Source organism: Telopea speciosissima, chromosome 10 (genome assembly GCF_018873765.1).
Source record: "Telopea speciosissima isolate NSW1024214 ecotype Mountain lineage chromosome 10, Tspe_v1, whole genome shotgun sequence".
Taxonomy (NCBI): domain Eukaryota; kingdom Viridiplantae; phylum Streptophyta; class Magnoliopsida; order Proteales; family Proteaceae; genus Telopea; species Telopea speciosissima.
The window spans coordinates 12,245,120-12,268,457 of record NC_057925.1 but is presented as its reverse complement, the minus strand read 5'-3'; the positions used below and the strand labels follow the sequence as shown (position 1 = coordinate 12,268,457).

General features: G+C 38.1%; 1 protein-coding gene across 1 annotated transcript; it reads left to right on the top strand.

The window, feature by feature from the left end:
- The first annotated feature begins 2,779 nt into the window (after window positions 1–2,779).
- On the top strand, window positions 2,780–21,658 carry LOC122641938 (P-loop NTPase domain-containing protein LPA1 homolog 2-like). Its single transcript, XM_043835279.1, has 8 exons — window positions 2,780–2,870; window positions 2,972–3,178; window positions 10,389–10,690; window positions 15,476–15,557; window positions 15,798–16,286; window positions 17,914–18,651; window positions 20,941–21,039; window positions 21,184–21,658. Exons 2-8 carry the CDS (start codon window positions 2,993–2,995, stop codon window positions 21,505–21,507), a joined length of 2,220 nt encoding a protein of 739 aa, XP_043691214.1. The 5' UTR covers window positions 2,780–2,870; window positions 2,972–2,992; the 3' UTR covers window positions 21,508–21,658.
- Window positions 21,659–23,338: the final 1,680 nt, after the last annotated feature.

The window sequence follows — 23,338 nt, the reverse complement described above, 5'->3', positions numbered from 1 at the left end:
GTCGCTATTCTTTCTTCAAGATCTCGCTTCAATATCCAAAATTTCAGCTAGGTCTGAATTTTCCTGTACTACCAATCTCTCTGTTCTCTCATTGATCACCGGAAACGATCATCAGCAATCGTGAGACTGGGAGATCAGAGGGTTTGGCTTCGTTACTTTCCGCGATGAGCAATCGATGAGGGATACTATTGAAGGGATGAACGGATAGGACCTTGATGGTAGGAATATTACCGTCAATCAAGCCCAGACCAGGGGTGCTGGCGGTGGTGGTGGTGGTGGAGGTGGTTATTGTAGCGGTGGTGGCGGAGGCTATAGAGGTGAAGGCGGCAGTGGTTATGGACGTCGTGAGGGCGGCGGTGGTGGATACAGCCATGGTAGTGACCGTGGCTAAGGAAATGGTGGTGGTGACCGTGGCTACGGAAGTGGTGGTGGCGGTGGTGATGGTGACTGTTAGTCAAACTGGAGAAATGAGGTTTTTAGGGTTTTGATATGGTTAGGGGTATAATTGGAATATCACAAACATAAGGGTATTTTAGGGTTTAAATGAATATTTTTAGGGTGATGTCATCACTTAACAGTCATTTTTAACGGAATGGGTACGGTTGATAGAATCTTGTTAATACAGGGGAGGGGAGAGTCATTATTCAATACCCAGGGGAGGGGTTTGTCATTAGAGCATAATCGAGGGGAGGGGGGAGTAATTTACTCTAAATTTATTCATCTCTAGATAAAGAATGTCAAGCCTAAAAAAACTTGTGCAAAGGATGAAAGGAAAGCTCTATGGCTAGAAGAGTAATAAGCTCTTTCAAGCTGGTATGTGCTTGTGTTAGTTTTGATCGTGCATGGTCAACTCAACAGAAACAAAAGGACTACTAATTGGCCTTCAGAAACTTTGAAAAGAACATGATATCACACTCAACGTCTAGACTGACTGCAGTGATTTGATCTAATGGCTCACTCATAACACAATGCAATGGCCATGGAAAATTTTTACTGTTTTGTGGGACATTAAAAATCGTTTGACTTCATTCCCTGATATATGTATTACTAAACAACATAGAGGTTTTGTTCAACTGGCTAATGATTTGGCCTTGACCCATGTACTTATTTGATATTTCTCTTCTCTAGTTAATAAATAGTATCTCTTTTTGAAAAAAAAAAAAAACTATACCTTCAATGTGTCTCTTTCTACAATTAAAACACATATGTGCTTTATGTCACGAAGAACCATAAAGGGATTGGCATGCTTTCCTCTATTGTTGTTTCTCAAAAAGGAAATGGGAAGTAGGATGCTTAGGTTTAAGAACCAAGTACTTATCTACTATTTCCATTGGTCTGTTACTCAAGCTCTAGCATTCACACACCATGCAAGAAAAAATGTCTCGTATCATCTGTTGCAGCCATCGCCTCCTATTTTTTAGAAAGAATTGTTGAACATATCCGAATGGGTACATGACCCCGACCGAGGTCTTTAAAAACCAAGCTGATAAACATTTGGTCCAACTTTCCAAGACAAATGTTTCTTATAGAAACACATTACTAATAACACATTGACGTTTAAGATTGCATTTGAATGCATTATGGGTCGATAATGCATTATGAGATGCTAAATAAGATGGGGGATAATGTTCTTTGCATGAGGGCGCATCAGACACATGGGGGTGGGCAAAATGACTTGCCTGCCCCCTGAATGCCCTTGTCCTGTCCCACATGTCTATGTACAACCTACGCTTAGATGCGCTCCCAAACAAAGAACGTGCACCCATAAGATAATTCAATTATTATTATGGATGATGGCTCTTTAATAAACACACAACAGAAGCTGGATGAGCCTTTATTAGTTGGATGAGCCTTTATTAGTTTTGAGCATGGACTTTGAAGCACAAGAAGCCGAAAGCCGGGGATGAATCAAATAAGGACTTCTATGAGCAATACACATGGATGGGTACCCTATAGAGATAGACATGGACTCATGTGCAAGAGGTGATTAGATCTCAATGGTTTACTATTCACATTGATATATGATATATGCATACAGGGGGAAAGAAAGCTATCTGGTTGTGTGCGGTACACAACTCCCTACAACTAGACATAAGATCGCACGAAATGAAGCTACCCTTACCTCCCAGAGCACGCGACCAGGTAGCATTGGCTTTCCCTAAAATTATTATTTGAATCCATTTTTCACTCAACGTCACCCATGTTTTTAATTCCCAAAATAGATTCTTGGGGTTGTTACGTACAAATGAAACATGATGTACAGGAAGTCAGACAACGAGATGGTCTACGAAAATTCTACGTCCAAAGTCCAAACTCGACCGCGTAATTTTAATATTCCTTTGGGTGGAAAACGACCCGTTGGAACTTGGAATTTTATTTTATTTTTTCTGGGGTGAGGATTGATGAAGAATCGTATTTGTTTTCCACTTGCTGCAGTTTTGCCCTAGGAAGGTCTCGAGTTTTCTTTTTCTTTTTGGCGAATTTAAGCAAATCTCAAGGGAAAGATCCGTTGCCCGTATCAGTTATTGTTCGAGGTGAGGTTTTCTCTGCCATTTCTCTTACTTAAATCTTATATATGAGAAATTAATGATTCATATGCAAGGTTTCCACCCTTTTTCATTAACTTTCATTTGATTAATTGATTTAATTCAACGTTCAGTCATTGATTTGTGTTGTGCAAATATATAGTTTTTCACTTGTAGCAGTCTTAGTTTCTTTATTGGATACAGATAAAATTATGGCAAGGGTTTGTACAGATATGATGAATATAAATGATTTTTTTTTTGTCGTACATGTTCTTGCTTTGCTCTATTCCCAGAAGTCAGTTCAGCCTATGCCATTTAGAATCTTCAATTTTGTGATTGATATGATATAGGGTTTGTTATTCTAACCCTTCTTCTATGAAGAAAGTCTTATGATTGTTAATTTTAGTTATTGCAGTAGCTAAGTTATATATATTGCATTTTGACTTGATTCAGGAGAATTTCTGAAGATGGTAGTTCAGAAACTTTGCTACGTTATTGTTTTCGATGACAATGCCAATGAGGACACTGTTAGGAATGACCGAGTAGTAGCCTCATCATGGGATTCTCATCCAAATGAATCATTTCGGTACACAAGGAGCAGTTTGCAGAGTCTGTTACAGTTAGTGGGATGCAAAGTACAACATGCTTTCAAGGTATCGACTCACTCTTTTTTCCTCCCCTCTCTCAATCATCTAGAATGTCTATTCCTCCTTTTCTTTAAATTAGTATCCTTATTGCAATTCCCAACTAGGATCATAGGTATCTCCATAACTTGAGCAAATATTGAGTTTATTTTGGAGACTTATGAGGCACTATATGTATCTGGTGTTGTGTCTTTGATGATGTTAGAGGTTGTTTTCTTTTTATTTTTCAAAATCTATGGGACTGCAATCCTATGGATCCTGAATAGCTTTTCTCTTTCACCCTTCCCACTATATAATATTGGGGTCTCTCATCCTTTCTATTAGTATCTATTTTTTTGGGTTCATCAAATCGGAAATGTTTTTTGAAGCCAAAAAATGCGTTTCTTACTAAAAGGGCGTATACAGTGCATGAAACTCCTGCTACTGCAGGGTCTGGGGAGGGGCATATGTATGCAGCCTTACCCCTGTTTCATGGAGAGGCTGTTTCCTGATTCAAATCCGCAACCACCAAGTTGTAATAAAGAAACCTTACCATTACGCTGAGGGCTGTCCTCGATAAAAAATAAGGGTTTCTTACTAAATTGAAGAGAACAAAATCAGAAGATCGAAGACAACACAGTAGGTTATGAAGAACAGAAGAAAAGGGATATCAAGACCTAAAATAATTGTTTGGTATGTATATGCGATTTTTCAGTTCTAAACAAAGAGGAAGAAAACATTGGCTTTGAGCTAGACACACGGTTTTAGGTCTCCGTTTTGTCAGGCCACGAAACCGAGATCTCTGCCGGTATCTTGGCGAGATCATGTATTTTTTTTTTTCTGAACTCGATGGTAGGTTTCGGTGGCCATATGGCCAAGATAGGGGCTGAAACTTGACATTCCCCCTATTTTAGGCCTTCTAAACACAGTGGAACCATTAGTTTTTACAAATTCAAACCCAAAATGTTACTTTACTACGGTAGTCTAAAGCGTGCGTGAGGTCTACCCTAGGCTATTCCACACAATATTTAGAACTCATATAATTAAAGTAGAAGACTAGAAGTGCAAAACAACTTAAATAAGCATTAGGAACTAAAATACATCAAACCACAAATCACCCAAAGATGGAGTTTCCCCTTCACAGAGGCGAGACAGGCGAGTGCGAGTCGAGATTTCGTTGAGTTATGTGTTTTATGAGGCTTTAATAATTTCTGGTTCGACCGAGTCGAACCGAAACGAGACATAGGCTTGACCGAGATACTAAGATCTCGGTCGAGATATGGTATTATTTCTGTATTGCATGTAATCTCGTCTCAAGATGCTACGAAACCGAGATAAAAGCGAGATCTCGCTGAGATCTTGAACTATGGCTAGACAAACATAGCAATTCCATGTACATATTGCTTCTTCTTGTCCACGTTATTGAAGAGAAAAGATAGAGTTGTTGAAATTTTGGATTGGAAAGGAAGAGTAAACAAAGAAAGAAGAGAAACATGGATTTACCATAACCTTCCACTAGGAATTTTAATATAGCATTATTTAAATGTCCAAAAAACGGGAACATAGCTAACTTTCTTTCAGAATTCAATGACATTCTGTTGATGTTAAATTCTTTTCAAATCACCTGTAGAAAAAACACCTTGCCAAGAGAAGTAGAAAAAATATGGAGAGTAGTGGAGAGTTTGAGAACTTGTAGGTATTTTTTTCGATGGATGTATTTCCAATCACTCTTATCTTTACACTTTCATCTGTATGCTGGTTTTGATTCCAAGATAGTGCATAATTTTTAATTTCAATCCCCTCATAAACCAATGTATAAGAAGTCCAACAAAAAACTCCTTGGAATTTTCAATAAGTGCCAATCCAATAGCCTCATGATTAATTCAAAAATTGCCCTGTTTTTTTGATATCGTATAATAATTTTAGAATGTGACTGGCCACCATGTACTCAAATACCTGAGCATGCCCAATCACTCAATCATGTAAAACATGTTGAATTGTCCAAATTAATGGATACAATTAGTTTCTGATCATATCAGGTTCAGCAATCATTCCAGTTGTTCATATTACCCATAAAAGGAATGCAGTGAGGTTCAACGAGTAGCCTGGGTGGAGGCCCAAATCAATGACTCAGAAAGTACAGAGGGGATGTATGTAGCTCTTTCGTGTTTTTCTAATCGTGGCTCTCACTTTGGCATCATTCTTATTCGAAGGGCTGGTCTTTTCTCTGTCCTCTCCATTTTTGGGTCTTAATTGATGTGGTATAATACTTGGCTTTGTAAGTAAGCCCAAGGAATTTCTTTGGAGGATTGAGTATTGACAATGTTTCATCCTAGAGCTCCTCCTGTTTTTGAAGCATGGTTTACTAGTACCACATCGTGCGCTGCACTTTTGTTAAGTTTGATTTAAGACCTGATAGGCATCAACAAATTCTTAGGTGCCAAAGCTGTTTGTAAGAGGCTTTGCAGAAAAAAACATGTATCAACAAAGTACAGACCACAGGTGAGATATTTTGGCGCGTTTACCTTCACAGTTATGTGGGTTAACATAGGAGCTTTTAGCCGATTGACCCCACTGAAATGCCAATAAATCCTAGAATTGAAACTAGATTTGAAATTGCAAAAATATGCATACAAGGGCTGAGTGCCTATTTCCATCTGCCACATGAAAATTTAGGGTTTGGAAATATTATCTCGCTTCAGAAATGAAGCTATGAACCAGAATGAAGAAACCAGAATTGATTGAGGCCTATAAGAAGAAACTTATCTTTACTAGACAGTTGCAGAGAATTTTGGAGAAAAAAAGTGATGCAGATGCTACATACCAGCTCAAGTAACCAGTGCAGGAAGAAGACCAGGCCAGATTTTTAGCCTAAGGATCTCTGTTTGGACCAGTTTATGATTCAAATCTGAGCCATCTGGTTCACCCAATCGTGGGGCCTGTGTAGTCTGTTTATTTTCTTATTTTATTTATTATTCTGTTGTGTATTTAGGCTAGGATAATTCTTAAAACTTCTAGTTCTGTTTCTAATATCTTTTATAGAGTCCTAGTAGTGGTAGGACACACCAATTACAGCTTGTGGTTGGGAAAAGTTTCCTATTCAGTTTGTTTTATCTTCTTTCCTTATTGGTTCATGTTTCCAGCTTTCCTTTGTGAAGTTTATTTGGACTCTCTGCAATTCTATAAATAAAGACAAGGGCTAGGCCCTCCCCATGATTATCAGATTAAACAAGAGCATTCTGCTTGCTGGTTTTGTGGAGTATGGACTTCAGACCCTTCTCATCTGTAACATTCAGTAGAAGACCCTGGTGGTATTCCAGGTTAGGCCTAGGTTTGATTCCTGGTGTAAATCAGGTGGGATTCATGATTATGTCTCTCTTTCCTTCTCCACTTTGTATTCCACCATGCAGGTCAGATTTTTGCACTTTCTCTTTCTGTGCATCATAGTTGTCACGGCATCTAGGCGCCCGTACGTGTTGGAGGAGGGAAAAAATCAAGGCGTCACCAACAAGGAGCCTAGGCGACGCCTAGACAACTATGCTGTGCATGTTTATTTCTCCCTTCTTTAGTTTCTGTTTTGTTTTGCTGGTTTATCAATCCATCAGTTAGGTTGGTGCTGTCATTATCTTCAGTTTCTGTTCTGAATCCTTACATCTAGTTTCTATTTCAATTATATTAAAACCCTAAAAATACAATTGATTTAAGAGTCCTGTTCCATTGTTCATGTTCAGCTTTTCAAATCCTGGTTTTCTAAGATCTGAGTTGTTGAATCTGATTTCTGTTGCTGTTTAAGATTTCATATCATTGTTTTTTCACCAGATCTGATCATCATTGGTTTACTCTTTTGATTCCCTTACATCCTGCAATCGATTTCTCAATGAATCTGACCATCAGTTTTCAATGAATCTTTGCTGGATTATTTCCCTTACTGAAAAGACCCTTCAACCAGAATATCTTCCATGTCTGATTTATTTCCATTTAGTTATTAAATATCTTTTGAATCTGGGTTTTATCCCTTACCTGCGATCCTGGTTTCATCTCGGTTTTTTGAACTCTATCTGATTTGTTTCCATTGAGTTATTAAATATCTTTTGAATCTGGTTTTATCCCCTTACCTGTGATTCTGGTTTCATCTGGGTTTCTGAACTCTAATACTTAGGTGGTTAGAACTTTGAACCCCTTTTAACAAAATGACCATGAATAGTTAACTAAACCTTGCCCACCAAACCCTGGAAAGAAATAAGATAATGCCCTTCGAATTGCGTAAAATTTATTCCATAATCACTGCCAATATATGATAAGAAAAATGCACTTATAAGTTATTACTCCAACATTCATATCCCTTTCAGTTACCGAATTGACTTGAACTTTTGACCCTTGAGAGACCTATTCTAACTCAACTGTGAAAAACCTTCTTTAAGAGATAATTAATCTTACCTCTCCAAATGCATCACTAGACATCTAAACTATCTAGAGTCTACACTTTAAATAATTATAGAAACTTACTGAACTTCACAAATAATCAGCTAGACAACTGCTCTTTGATAAATAAAGGAAATTACAATTTAACCTTTATTCGCTTAAGGGGCTGTAGCTTTAACCAAGCTTGGTGCAATTGCTGTTACCCTCTCATTTTTGTCCTCCCACAATGAGGGAGTTTTTCGAATTTGCTCTCTGCTGTGTAGAAACTAAGTGCACTGTGCGTAAAAAAAGAATAGAGATCTTGCTGGCTAGTTGTAATCAACGTTGGTTACGGCTAGATCTTCTTTTCAGTTAAAACATATCCCACATAATTCATCCTACATAAATCAGTACTCCCTCAGTAAAAACTAGCTGAATTTGAACCATTTAAAAAATCAAAGGCTTTGGGAAGCTGATGGAGATGTTTCTGCATCATATAGACCTTTAATAATGTTACGTTGTTCTCTACTTCGCACTTCAGGTAAGACTGAATCCAGTCCCAAAAAACCCACAAAATTCAGAATAGAACTAGGCCAGAAATTAGAAGGTTTAGGATTTAGGCAAACCAGCCAACAGATGGACACTCCCTTTGGATTGAAGGTAGAGAATGCTAGGAAGAAGCTGCCTTCAAAATTCGAATGAATTCTGGTGGCCTGATGTGAAGATAAGAGTGAAACACCAAAACAGAAGGTTAAGGAAAAACCTACCAAAATATGCTGTGGATGTTCCCAGCTGCAACCGAAGGTAGTACTTGGTGTGGTGACTCTGCCCAACAAGTTTGAATCAATTCTGGTGGGTAGATTTATGGATGGATGGGTGGAATGAAATTAGAAAGTGTGTCACAATGAAAGATTGAGACAGTGAGATGGGGGGAAGGTGGAGATCGAGTGATAGTGCTGGTGGGGTGGATGTGTCCTCCAGAAACCAGCCTAAGATGATGGCTGGTTGAAGAGTTATGGGCTCCTCAAGTCCAGCCTCAAATCTGGAAACACAGGCAGCAAGGAGAACTCGATGTATCCAGCAGAGATTCAACAGCAGCAGCAACAGCAGGGTTCGAATGTCTTCTGATCAGAGAGGAAGTCTTCACAGCAGCTGCAATAGAATAGCTCCAACAGAGAAAGGAACAGAAGGATAGAAGGGAAGAGGGATAAAGATATTTCGGCACTCTCTGCCAGGTCTCTCGACCCTTCAGTACTAGCCTGAGAAACAATTCAAATTGCTGAGCAAAATAGCTTCAATCTTCATTCAATAAATCGTGTGGATGGCTGAGAACAGCCTTTACATTATATAGAGGGTTAAGCTTGCTCCTCAAGAAAAAATAGAAAATAGAAACTGACTTAACAGAAAATAGAAACTTACTTCTTAGCAAATAAAACTGACTTATTTAGAAATAGTAGCTTTTAAATACTGACTACTAATTTTAGGAAATAGTACTAAAACTCGTGAAATTTCGGTCGAGATATCGAATATTTCGAGTATCTCGACCTGTCTGAACGCAAGTCCGATATGAAAAAATGCAATATTTCGGAAATTTCGGTCATCTCGTTTCGGAAATTTCGGAAATCTCGGTCATTTTTGGCATTTTACACCCACAGAAAAATACCATATTTCGACGAAATTTTGGTATCTCGGAAATTTCGGTCGGACCCAAACACCGAAACGAAACGAGATTTAGTACCATGCTTTCAATTACTAATTTGGCCCTCACTGGTATTATAAAATCTTGCCAATAGCTGGACAAGTATGCCCCCACGATTCTGGGTTTGAGAGACCCAGCAACTCTCAGCCCAGTTGGCTGGGCCAACTTTAAGTTGGTTGGCCGTATGGTCCATTGGGTTGGTCCACCGATTGGTGAAGTGAACCGGCCCTTCTCCCATGAGTCCCCCTCTTGTATTGCTCGCCAAACAGCTTGGCTTCTGCATCAGCTGTTTATTTATTTGCTTGTTGAACCCTGTGAATCGCGTGAAAGTAGGATACTCCAAATTCGGGGGTCAAAGAGTTTCATAAAACGTTCTTGGTGGAAAAAAATGTGAGTGAAAGATCCCACTGAATCAAATTTGGTCCATGAATCTAAGAAACAGTGAGAATTGCTGATCTCTCTCAATTCGAACATCCAGGATTTGAATTGATGTCCTTTCATTGATTCCTGTTTCATTTATTCCTCCTATAGATTTAATTTCAATTGGAATTTGGATTTGGAAAAAGGAGTAGTAGAGGCCACCCATTTTTAAGGCTTGAACTATGATATGAGATATGAGGTGAGTCGATAAACGAAGTAGAAATAAGATTTCTAAAATCTAAAACAAATGGATGGTAAGTGTGCGTCGGGAGCAGTATGGGCTAATGAGGCATGGGGGGCCTATTGGAATTGGGACCCCAAAGAAACTTGGGCATTTATTACTTGGACTATATTCGCTTTTCGAAGTAGAGAGAGGAATGTAACATAATTAGATCCCTTAGGGAGGATAATTAGTAGCAAGTTTTGTTTTCCAAGTAGGAGAGAAAAGTAACATTTCAGATCCTTATTTTGTTCTCATTTTCTGTTACATTTTATCATCCTTAATTCTCGATAAGGGCCTCTTATGTCAGTCTTTTGTTTTGGTATCCTTATTTCCTCTGTACTTCATGGTTATATTTTATGTATGAATCACTCAATTACTTTTCCAGCACACAACTGGTTGAAGACTTGGATGAACTTCTCATAAATGCAAAATGATTGGTGGAATGCTTCCTTTAATCTGCAATTTGTAATATTTGTGATTCTATTTTGTTGCACTAGATAAGCAGACGAGTTTTTGACATCTTGAAGGGAGAAAACCTGAAATCGACAGTCATGTCTGAAGTGAAAGGTAGTTTGGTTTCTGGACTGCGGGATATTGAAACATTTAGAAAAAAACTATGTGAAGAGGACATGACAAAGGAACTCTTCACAGGAAAATCCAATGACCCATATGATCTTTATATGAAACAAGCCACTGTATTGGTCGAAAGAAGGCAGTTCTTAGATATCATCTGTCGTTGTCTTGAAGAATATCATTATGTGGGACCAAGCCAGCGGGCTGATATCATCCTTGGCTGCAGGTACCTTTCGTAACTCCTATTGGTAGTACTTGTAGATGGGTAATGAGTATGTAGAATATTCTCTGCAACCCACACAACATGTCAATTAAAGTGGCATTTAAAAGTTCCTATGTTTAGTTTCTTGTGTTAATTATTTTCCTTCATCATATTGGTTTCTTTAAGTTGATCAATATTCATATTCTCCACCCCCCCAAATTTCCCCCCCCCCCAATCTTATAAAGTTCAGTCTTCAAAGTTCCATTCCCTACTTGAGTTGAAGGGTCTTGACATGGTTTGGTGTAGCATGTTTTTGTAATGTCAGGACAGCAGATTGAGAGGCTAATTTTGTTCTGATTCATCTGCATATAAAGTAGTTATTTGCCGTTACTGACTTCCTTAAATCTCTTGGTCCTTTTATCATTGGAGATGCAAGGAGCTAATTTGGTCTAATTGTATGTACTGAAAGTAAGATGCACATTTGAGTTTATGTCTTATGTAAAACAAAACCAATGTCCTCCATAAATAGCAGCTAAAAGTTGGAAGTTTGTTAGGACTTAGGACGCATTACAGAAAAGCCGTGCTTCACCTAAATCATCTTTGAAGTATACTATATTCATCCATCTTACAAGATCTTTTTATTTACTAATGACTTGAGATGAACATGAGACAAAAGCTAATGCGGTGCTAATCCCAAACCAGTGAAATCCAGTGGGAGATTAGCTTGCTACAGGATCGTAGGAAAAAAAAGATAAACCAGATTTAAAACAAAACCTAATAACAGAATAACAGTAGGTCTGATTTGGTTAATATTCAAGTCAAAGGGTCTAATTTTAGTGTAGAAGATTTCTGCAAAGTGTGATCAAAATCTGATGGTCAGATTCACGCTTATGGAGTAATCCTACTTGGGGAAGGAGACAGCTCAACAATTGCATAATTGATGGACAGAATTGGGACTCTACAAAAATCAACTAAGGCTCTAATAACTGACTGAACAGTAATAGAAAATAGAAACAGAACTTCCAAAACACAACCAGAAATCTGAATATTGTATGAATCCTAGTTGCAGTAGGAATTCAGATTTTAATTGGAAAGTTCAGATTTTGAAATCGTCACAAGATTCAGAACTATTACTAGAATAGAGATCTGAAATCAGAATTCAGAGATCAATTTAAAACAAAAGATTTGGAGAAATGCAAGTTGAAATAGGAAACTAGAATTCAATGTGAGATAGGATTTCTTTTTGGGTTTTTTGAAACTGAAACTGAAATAAAAAAAAAGAAAGATGAATAGATAGAATAGATATGGTCAGGAACCACCACCTAATGTAGTCCTAGGTTTGAATAATCAAACTAGGAACCAAGCCAGGATCTTTTATCAAAAGGTCAATCAGTTATAGGGTAAAACCAGGAGAACAATGGGCCGAGAAATCGTATGAGGAAACCAAGAGAACAATGGGCAAGAAATCATATGAGGAAACCAAGAGAACAATGGGAACCCAAATATATTAGGTTAGGGATGGGAGTAATAAATCATTGATTTTGTTAGCAGAAGAATTACCGCCAACCTCAACCATAGAGTCAATTTCATCATCAGTCCACTCATCCAATGTCACAGACAAAATCTTTGAAATATGTCTTCCGATAGTTGATGAAGAGAACCTTCAAATCAGATTGCTTGTCTGTAGATCAGTAATGGAGATGCAAAGAGAACCAAAACAAACCACGCAGGCTTCCTACCGCAAGGTGTCAATCGGATTGAACATTGATTCCTTCAAACGAACCACCCGGGCTTTCCACTGCAAGGTGTCGATCGGATCAAACACCGAGCCCACCAACCTTGATCAAACACAAGACAAAAATCTTCAATGGAGAAGAAGAGCAGCAAAATTCTTTTCATTAATATCAAAATTCGTGTCCAATATTTGCTTCTGTTACAACCTTATATAAAATACTCAAAAATAGATTCCTACACTAAAAAGGAAAGGCCTAATCCAATCCTTAACCTATTAGGTAACCTAAACTGACTAGGAAACTGAATAGACTCAAAACATGGTCCTAATCCAGCCCAACTAAACACTTGGAAGAAAAACTACTAAAGTCACTTAAATTGAACCACCGGTTGAACCGATTCAATTTAAGAACAAAAACACCAAAATAAAACTATGGAACTAAAACATCTAATCCCGCATGCAACCGTATTACCCATACTTTAGGTCCATAAAAGTGACCTAGTACATTGAAAACCCATGGGATCAAAGGCCCAACATGTATATAACCCAACCCTAGACTTATTCCTAATAAAACAAGCCTATTTTGGTGATGAATCTTCATCAACACCTGATCCACAAGGATAGAATCACTACCAAGGGTTCCTGGAATCACCACAATAGGAGCATATTGAATTGCCGCAACAGGAGCATTCTGAATCACCATAGAGCCAAAGGCAATAAGCTGAATTCATTTTTTTCAAATTCATGTACAAGGCATAGCCCTTATATACAAGGTTCAAAAACTCATCTCGACTCGGTGTGGTCGAGACAACTGAGATCTCGGCGAGATAGTTTAATTTTTTTTTTTTGGGGTTTTGGTATGATGTTTCGATGGGCAAATGGCCATAGTTGGCTCCGAAACTTTTAAGGGAATCTTGTTTTAGGCTTAATAAACATATTTTAATATTCAAATTGTAAAAAAAAGCATTCAATTTGGTGTTTTGGATTTGCACCCTTGGTTGGCAGTAAACGTCAAACCCTTAATGTAATATTGCTTATTCTACACATTGTTTGAGTGATATGAGACATAATTGGAAAGTAAAACAAGTAAGTTATGCAATAATGGATGAAGACGCATAGTATTGAATAACTATTTAAGAAATAGTTATAGACTTTAAGTTTCTACTACAAACTACAAAGTAAGGTGAAGTGTGAACAATGCTTATTACATAGACACCCAACCCAAGTACAGTGAACAATACATTAGTCATAGACACCCTAGTCTTCCACATCCCAACTCCCAACAATACCTGAAATAATTGAATGTAGCCAAATCTTCCACAATAAGCAACTATTGATCTCTTTGAAGTGATGTGGCAACCCCCAGTAGTGTATCCCAGTAGTATTGAGTGATGATGTGGCAAAAAAAAAATCAAGATCCAAGTTTTTTCCCCTTTCTCTAGGTCCAAACCCACAAAACTGGCGAGTTTCGTTTGAAATTTCGAACTTAGAGTCAAGTTGTTGCCTTTTATAAGGCGTTTTGTACCATTTTGATGAGACGGTACAAAAGTGCTGAAATCTCGCCGAAATTTCGGTCAGAGTTTTTTGAAACAATGCAGATTTGCAAGATCTCGTCTCGAGTTTTCAGAGATCTCGGCGAGTTTTAGAACTATGCTTACATATTCTTAAATAGAAAATTCAAAACAGGAATTAAACTAGGAAAAATACTATTCTAGCCAACCTTTGAGGTAGTCTATTGCTACTAAAACTTAGCCTAAAATAAAGTACAACAACTTATAACAAGGTTGGCTCATAGAGACCTTATCCAACCTAACTAAAACACTTTAATAACAATTCAAAATAAAGAAATAGGGCTCTAACAAAACTAACTAGATAGGATAAGTGTCACACATGATTAAAATTTTATCCAACCTAGAAATAGAAGTTCTATTCATACAAAACTCTATCCGATCCTCAACTTATAATGAAATAACAATTACTTGCTGAAATTACAATGAAAACCCGTTGGTCCAAAGGCCCAAAATGTATAGAATAGAACCCAACCCAAGGCGTATTTCCACTAAAATGAGCCCACATTTTGCTATTTATCTGCATCATAAGCTAATCTTGCCATCCTTTCAAAAACAGGAGTGCCATAAACATTAATCTCACACTGTTTTGACTCTGAGAATACTAGAAAAACCAAAGACCAATAAACCTGACAACTTCATAGGTGCTTTGTGGGCTCAGGTAGAAACTGTTATCCGGCATGCCAACAGCTACCAATGTGAATTCTATTTTTAATTCTAAATATATGATGGTTTTCCCATATGTTAGAAAATGATTGACAAAAGTGGTTGTTAAGGATTTCCAAGTTAATTCATTTTTAAACTTAAAACATGGAAACCAGCATTTGGAAAACTTAGACAATTTTTTTGCTGTACAATGTCAATAGAGAATGAGAAGCCAAACTGATAAATACATAGGTATGCCATCTCCTGTGACATGAAAGACTTATGAAGGGCTTGATGGCCTTTTAATAGGGTGGTCATATTATGTATTCAAAGATGCAATTGTGAGCTTTCTATATTTGTATGGTAAACTATGAGATGGGAGAAAATTCCTTACATGACAATGAATGCAATGCTGTTCTTGTTTTCCTAACTGGTTCTGCTCGTTCTTTGGAATGAGGCTTTAGTTAAGAAGTGCTTGACACAAACTAGGATGCTATGAATGTTTGGATATGGCGGTTGGTACTTTGCCTTGGCCTCTTGGCAACTTTCAGGTTTATGGTAAAAAAGAGTGAATGGAATGTTCCCATGACTAGTTTGGTAACTTCTGTTTCTATTCTTTAACGACTGACATCGCATAGCGTGGTTAGCCAATTTCTTATATAGCATTCATTGATCACCTGATATGTGTAAACTAAGCCGGCACATATTACAAATATGGGGTAGTGCAGGTAATCAGTTGGTATTTTGTTTTAAGTTGGAAATGGCTTACCAATTGTTAAACTGTTTTCAATCTCTATATCAGACTTCTAGATGTAATTCATGTTGTTATTTTCCTGATCCATTTTTGTTTGTTTATTGTCATAGACTTCGTGAAAGGAAGGAATCTGTTACCATTTTGCTTTGTGGCACTAGTGGATGTGGAAAGTCAACTCTTTCATCTTTACTAGTATTACTTCTGGCCCCATTTCAGCATTGTTGTTTTCTGCTTGTTGTCAATCACTTTTAAGATGTTGAAGTCACATGTGCTTTATTTTTCTTTGGATTTGATAATGAAAATTTCTGTATCTGCATCTCATAGTTGAGTGAGATAAATATGTGGATTTAACAGAAAGGAATCTACAGTTTCATGTTCGAAGTAATGCATTACTTCAGGCCTAGAATTATAACCCTCTATTTTAATGTGCAGGCAAGCAGGCTTGGCATTACCACAGTTGTTTCTACCGACTCTATTCGCCATATGATGAGGAGCTTCTTTGATGAAAAAGAAAACCCATTATTGTGGGCATCTACATACCATGCTGGAGAGTTCCTCGATCCTGTAGCTGTAGCAAAAGCGAAGCAGAAAAGGAAAGATAAAAAGTTTACTAAACCTTGGAATGGCCAGGGTGGTTTCGAATCAGATAGGATGCTACAAAGATCAGATGATGCACCTGCCAGTAGCTTCTCAGAGGCCAGTCGAGCAGATCGAAAACATACAGAAGTAAATGATTTTGTTGAAAGAGATGCTGAATCCAATCTCGCCACTGAACTGGTTGGGTCCAAGGTACTGGCAATCGAGGGATATAAAGCACAAAGTGAACTGGTTATTGACAGTCTTGACAAACTAATCACAACCTGGGAAGAGCGCAAAGAATCAGTAGTGATCGAGGGTGTACATTTAAGTCTAAATTTTGTGGTAAATATCTTTTGACTTTTGATGTGTTTCTTTTTTTTCTTGTGGGCGGGGGGGGGGGGGGGATGAGGTTCGGAGAAAGAGGAAACTTTTTTTTAACTATTTATATCTTTTGCCTTTCCAGTAATGTTCCGGATCTGACTAATTTGATAAATATTTCTATCTCTTTGCTCTTGATTTGTTTCCCCTGTCTGGTATTTGGAATATCTCATTAATTTCGGTATCACCCTAGCCTCCTTGGGTTGCACCTATTTGGTAAACTGAAAGAGGAATTGTCTTTTGCATAGAAGTTGAGTTTCTCTCAATTGTTGATGGTGGTATTGTCTTAGAGCTCAAAATGGCTTGTCCTTGCACTAAATATGAACCAAGATTTACTGGTTCCTTTTTCTTTTTGATTTTAAATATTTTTTTTTATGGAAAATTTTAACTCTTTGATTGTTGTACATTGGGTCAGTGGGTGAGCCTTGGCACAGCGGTTAAGTTGCACTATTGCAACCATGAGGTTGCAGGTTCAAAACATGGAAACAGCCTCTCCGCGAAGCGGGGGTGAGGCTGCGTACATTTGCCTCTCCTAGACCCTGCAGTAGCGGGAGCCTCGTGCACTGGGACACTCTTTTATTCTTTCTATTGTTGTACATTGGGTGCTGATTGGGTAAATCCAGAAAGGAAAACATTATTTTTGCAGAGGTTTGGCTGACCCAAGTTTGAGTCTGAGGAGATTGAGATATCTTTCATTCATTGATTAATTATCACCCTATAGAATTTGATCCATCTTTTTTCTGCCGTTGAGGTGGAGAATTGAACTAGGAATTCTCTTTCTTCATTATCATTCTAATCACCATTCGCGACCCAGGATCCTGCATAACTTCTATACCAAGGTTAGCATGGTTGATGATATCAGCCCAAGTGTTAATTACAGGGTTAGTTGAAATTGAAATCATTTAAGCTGAAAGCCATGGTGCTAATACCTAAAGTAGATAGATCCACTCTTGTGGTACTTCATGCGTTTCATTTTTTTTACTCTATGTAGTTAATTGATTATTATTCGGCACAAGGGTGACACAACAGCTATTGTGACAGACTTGGCATAGCCTTCCACTATATTGTGTCACATGGTGGATGATGTGGAAACTTTTAATTGGAAGATAGGTAGCTTCCGTCTTGGATTAACCACATGCCTAGTTTTGTGGTCTAACACAATCATATGGCATGCTTGTATTGGACCATTCCCTGTGTATTTTCAACAGCCAATGTGTGTAACTGCAGTCTTTGATTTTTTAACGTTATTCCAGTAACTCTTTTTTTACCCATGTAAAACTTGGACTGGCTAAAATTTTAAATGCAGATAGGGCAAGTGAGGCCTATTCAACTCTGAGTACCAGATGGGCTGCCATGGGGCAAATATGAGTTGGCATTATGCACAATGGCCATTGCAGTGCCACCTTGTTGTCATTATTTATATAGTTTTTAATTTTTTAAACATGATGAATCTCCAAGCTGCCTGGCTGATGTGTACTTGGGCTTGTCATAAACCAAGTTCAAATGGTCTTCTTTCTTCTATTGCTCCTTTCACCACTTAGTTGTTGTCATTGGGTCCTGATTTCATTCTTTCGCCTTTTTTCTATTACAGATAGGGCTTATGAAGAAGCATCCTTCCATAATTCCTTTCCTTATATACATTTCAGATGAGGAGAAGCACTTAGAACGGTTTGCTATTCGAGCAAAATATATGACCCTGGATCCTTCAAAAAATAAGTACACAAAGTACATCAGCAATATACGTACAATACAAGACTACTTATGCAAAAGGGCTGACAAGCACTTGATTCCGAAGGTAAACAACACCAATGTTGACCGAAGTGTGGCATCTATACACTCAACAATATTTAGCTGTTTGCGAAGGAGGCAGATGGGGGTTCCTTTATATGATGTAGCTACAAACACTGTCAAAACGATAAGTGACGAATACCGCAAGCATTGTGATGCAAATTCCATCAGTTCAAAAGGAATGTTCCGGCTGATCCAGAGACAAGGGTCGGTACGGCGTTACATGGCTATAGTCAATTCTGATGGATCAGTTGCTCGAGCATGGCCATTTCAGCCTACAGATAGAACTAGAGAGATCCATCCATCAGGTGCTATTCCGAGTGAGGTTGGGAATCCAATCTATGGGCCTGTCCAAGTTCGTGAAGCTGAGCCTGTCAATTTACAGTTTGGCCATTTTGGGGTAGGTTCTTGGCCGAATAGCACAGAAAGTACAAGCTACATGGGCAGCTTAAATGATTCTAAACTGGAAGTGGATGAAGTGGTGACTCAGTTTTCTTCTTCCTCAAGTTCACCATTGCACCATGAGGGGCATGCAAAAGAGGTATGGATGCATCTCATTGGTCTTGTTTCTTCTGTTAGAAGAGTAGATATAGATACTGATATAAGATATTTTGGAATTGTTGCCCCTAGTGATTGGCTTAGGCCATAATGCACTACCATCCACATACGATATACTAGTTAGCAATGGTATTAGTGATATAGATAATGAACTATTCTTAAATAATACTATTAATATGACCATCATGTTTATTCATGAACAGGGTACATGTAACTAAGGTACAGTACAGTGCTACTTATCCTGAAGGTTCAAAACTCAATATAGTCTGTAGTGGTGACTTGGTGTGTATCCCTACTCCCCACCCACCCCCCCCCCAAAAAAAAAAAAAAAAAAGGAAAAAAAAAAAAAGAAGAAGAAAAGAAGAAAAAATTGTTTTCTGGTATGAACTTTTTTCCTACGTGCATAATACAGTTTCTGGGACATCTTGCCTGCCTCCTCGTACCCTGCTTAAATAATTCATGGATAGAAACATCTGGGAGAGGTTAGCAGAGCAACAACGATTATCCCCCCCCCCCCCCCCAACAAAAATAAAAAAAAAAGAAAGAAAGAAAAAGATGCAGCTTATTGTTATTGGTATCATTAGATGAGTTGATTTTGGTGAAAGTAGAAATTATTGTGTGCTTGTTCAAAATTTAATTCAATTGTTACTGCACATTTCAAGCTAAAGCCTGTGATCATATGAACAGGCATTAACAGAGAATTTGTATGAGTACTTTTGAACACTTCACCAATTGACTCATGGCATTATTGTATAGGCATTTTAATGGGAAAAGAATTGTGTACTTTGTCCTAGTAAATCAGGGTCTCCTTTTTCGCTTCCCAAAGTTGAAATCATTAGATGTTTATCAAAGTTTGGCAATCAAATGTGGTGCCGTCAAATTCACTTATTACTTGATTGGACAAGTGTGTTCCAATCTTTACGTCACTTCCCAGACTTGTCCCTGTTAACATCGCCTTCTTGGTTTGGAAAGGCCGCCTTGTTAAATGCTGGCCTCAGAGAAGAAGGATTTGTCTCTGGATGGATATGACCTTTGCTGGCAAATCTAGTTGCGATGCCGTGGGTAAGCTTGCCTCCGAAGATGGATCTCTAATTATAGATCCTTTCAGCAGATTTGGGATTCCATCCTCTTTGATTTTAGAAGCAAATTATCTGGTGCCCTCATGCCGACCCCTAGGAATAATATATAGACTTACCCATTCTATGTTGCAGCTCCCCTTCCCCCCCCCCCCTCTCTGTGAGGGCTTAGTTTTGTTCCTTGTATTATTGTTGTATTTTTTTTTTTGTTTCTCTCCCCCTTTCTCGGGTAGTCCCTGTATTTCTTTCTTTTTGGTAATGAATTTTTTATCCACCCAAAAGACATATCCTTTAAAAGTGGAGTTGTGGTTACATGACTCACAAGAGGATGAATTTATCATCCTTCCTGTGCCTAAAATCAGACATAGCGGACAAGAAATAGGAAATCGGACAACTTTGCATTTTTCCCCTTATCTCTGTTTTGTCCAAATTAATCAAAAAGTTCAGAGTTTCCAGATACATTAGTCCTTGTTTCATAAACGGCTTTGTATACATTTCTTCCTTTCGTGCATCATAGTATATTTCTGAAATGTTTTACCCAAAAAAAAAGTATATTTCTGAAATGATATAGATAGAGGGTTACTTTTCAGTTGAAAACTTATGGGGCAGCAAAATAGTACCATTGGTGATTCTTGTTTTTTGAACTTTTCTCAACTTCTTTTGTGTGGTTAAGTAATGAGGTTAGGCTGGTCTTTTGTGCTGGTATAGATAAGCATTTTCTTGATTCCTTCCTCACAACACCCAAACAAGGATTGCTAGATTCCCTATGGATAATCCTGTGAAACAAGAGAAGCTTCAGCATTGGCATTGATTTTTCTCAACAGTCCAAAATCAGACCATCATAAGTTTATGCGAGTGAAGAAACACAAAACTCCAATGAGAGGTATCTTTTAAGAAATATTTTTTAATCAAGATATGCATAAGCTTCTCCTGCTCAAGGCAAGCACTATGGATGCTTCAAGAGGCCAGTCCGTTGCATGTATTTGATTTAATGAATCTTTGATGCTATCCTCCTGAAATAGTCTGCAGCACAATTGATTATTCTTTTTGGGCTTGTAACAGTGTATACAAATGTGATCTAAGAAAAGGCTACTTTATATGTTCTTCAACGTTTAACTGATTTTCCTTTACACTTCATCTCCCCATTTGTGATTTGGAGGTTCCTTTTCCACCTAATGATCTCATGTTCTGATCAGCTCACTGAAGAAGTTCCAGCATCTGAAAGTGAGGATGAGGTTTTTCAAGAAGAAGGAGAAGATGATTCTAGTGATTCAACTGGAGAGCATGGAGATGAGGTATAAACAAACCACATGGATGTGTGTGGTACTTTCATTGCCTCTGGAAGAGATATCGTAGCTGAACAGCCATCTAAAACTTCATATGGACTATGGAGCTTTTGCTGCATACTCATATTTCCAATGTTCTTTTGTTTCTTTCAGATGGGAGGTTCGGTTGCCGAGTCATCGACAAAATCAGATGAAGAGTATGAGACGGACCCAAAGGATGGAATGTTGTGGGATGATGCTACAAGCATGGAAATGCAGGATCCTACTACTAATCTTGTTGATGGTTCTCGTAGGCAGCATAAGCTCTCAAAAAGCAACTCCATGAAACCACTGGGAAGACCAACTCGTGAAGCCCGGCTCTATAGCCGTGTCCATAGCCTTCCTATTCGAAGAAGTCGTTCCAGCAAGCTTAAGAATGCGAATACTCTTCTTCAGACGCATGAAGAATGCGATTCATTCATGGAGACAGACGATTGATTGAAACTATAACACAAAACGATCTGCATTACCGTACTTGGTATTCAAGAATATTTTCACATTTCATAACTATTCTTATTTCTGTGAAAACTCAAAAATTTCCTCTTTGCTGATCTACATGACTAAGATGATGAAATTTCATGTAATTCATTTTTGACATTTCATAACTATTCTTATTTCTGTAAAAACTCAAAAATTTCCTCTTTGCTGATCTACATGACTAAGATGATGAAATTTCATGTAATTCATTTTTGACATTTCATAACTATTCTTATTTCTGTAAAAACTCAAAAATTTCCTCTTTGCTGATCTACATGACTAAGATAATGAAATTTCATGTAATTCATTATTCTTTCAAGTATTTATTTAGCTTTGAAGGTCAGAAGTGGTTTCTTGTCTGCATCGATAGATCCTCAATAAAAATGTTGGTCGTGTAAAGCCAATTGTAGGAAAGCGTAGGCGAAAACGACGATAAGTCTGATTCATCCCATCCCATCTAAGAGATTTTTTCCCCTTACAAAAAATTATCTTAGATAAAAATATTAATGGTTCAAGCTAGAGTCCAACCTATTTAACATTTGAGAGAGGGTTCTCTGAGCAAGTGGCATAGGGGAGTGCACGGACAATGGATTGAGCATGTTTGCCGCCTGGGGTTCAGTGGCCATTGTGTTGCGCTCAACTCACAGGCCGCCACGTGAATTGTGTGTCTATTCAATGGTTGGTAGACGAGCTCCTTGGTGGTTTGGCATTTTTGAATTTAGAGCGTCAATTTTGAATTGAGCTTGTCTACCAACCATTGGATCAACATGGAATCCACGTGACGGCCTGGGAGTTGAGCACAACACGATGGCCACTCAACCCCAAGCTGTAGATGAGCTTAATCCATCGACAATATGACATTGTACATAAAGGGGCAGGTAGGTCATTCAATGTGAAATTTAGCTCGTCTTTAGGGAGCCTAGCACGCTCAAGGTGCTGCTAGCCGTTGGGTTATGCCGCACACATTCCTAGGCATGCACCGAAATATGTGCAACATAGCTCAACCACTGGATGCCCCCTGGTAGCACCCTAGGTGCTGAGCTCCCTGGAGACGATCCTGATCCTTCAATGTGAGGAGGAGAGAAATATAAAGAGAAGTTCTAGAATACCCACCTCAATCGGCGTAAATAACCTTTTCCTTTCTAACATTCATATCCTAAACGTTTTATCTTTCCTTTCATTAAACAATTTTTTTTCTTTAGAAAAGGTTGGGCATGACCCACCTTATTATTTATCATGTTGATTGATGACGTGGAATTTAAATGTTGGAGAGAATAAATGGTTCAATCAATCACAAGACAGATTTCAGAATCTAATTCAACCAAGGCAAAAAGAATGTTGCCTGTCGCCTAATTTCTGCATCCAGACATAAGAGCGTGCAGAATTATCTCTCAGTCCCTAGTAAATAAAAAAGGAAAAATTACATGATTAGTTACTTTTGGGTTTTCATTTACAAAACTGTCCACCCTATGTTTGAGTTAACAAAAATAGACAAAAACAAGTTTAGTTTTACAAAACTAGACAAAACAGTGACTCTCCTTCCTTCCTCGGCAGTTCTTCTCTGAAAAAATCTCTTTTTTTTTTCTCTGTTACTTGGGGTAGCAGAGAATGGCGGTCGCTGGGACAAAGGTAGGATTGCAGGAAACGGAGGATGCCTGGGCAAGAAGGCAATGACAGGGGTAAAAATGTCTAAAAAAGTAAGTGTGGGAGGGAGAGACACTATTTTGTCCAGTTTTGTAAACCTTAACTTGTTTTAAGTAGCTAATCATGTAATTTTCCCAATAAAAAATCT

What these genes read in the sequence shown, in the direction of transcription:
- LOC122641938 (XM_043835279.1), top strand. Translation starts at nt 2,993, where the DNA reads ATGGTAGTTCAGAAACTTTGCTACGTTATTGTTTTCGATGACAATGCC. An exon ending in AAGTACAACATGCTTTCAAG is followed by an intron (nt 3,179 to 10,388) that starts GTATCGACTCAC and finishes TTGTTGCACTAG; the next exon opens with ATAAGCAGACGAGTTTTTGA. An exon ending in CAACTCTTTCATCTTTACTA is followed by an intron (nt 15,558 to 15,797) that starts GTATTACTTCTG and finishes TTTAATGTGCAG; the next exon opens with GCAAGCAGGCTTGGCATTAC.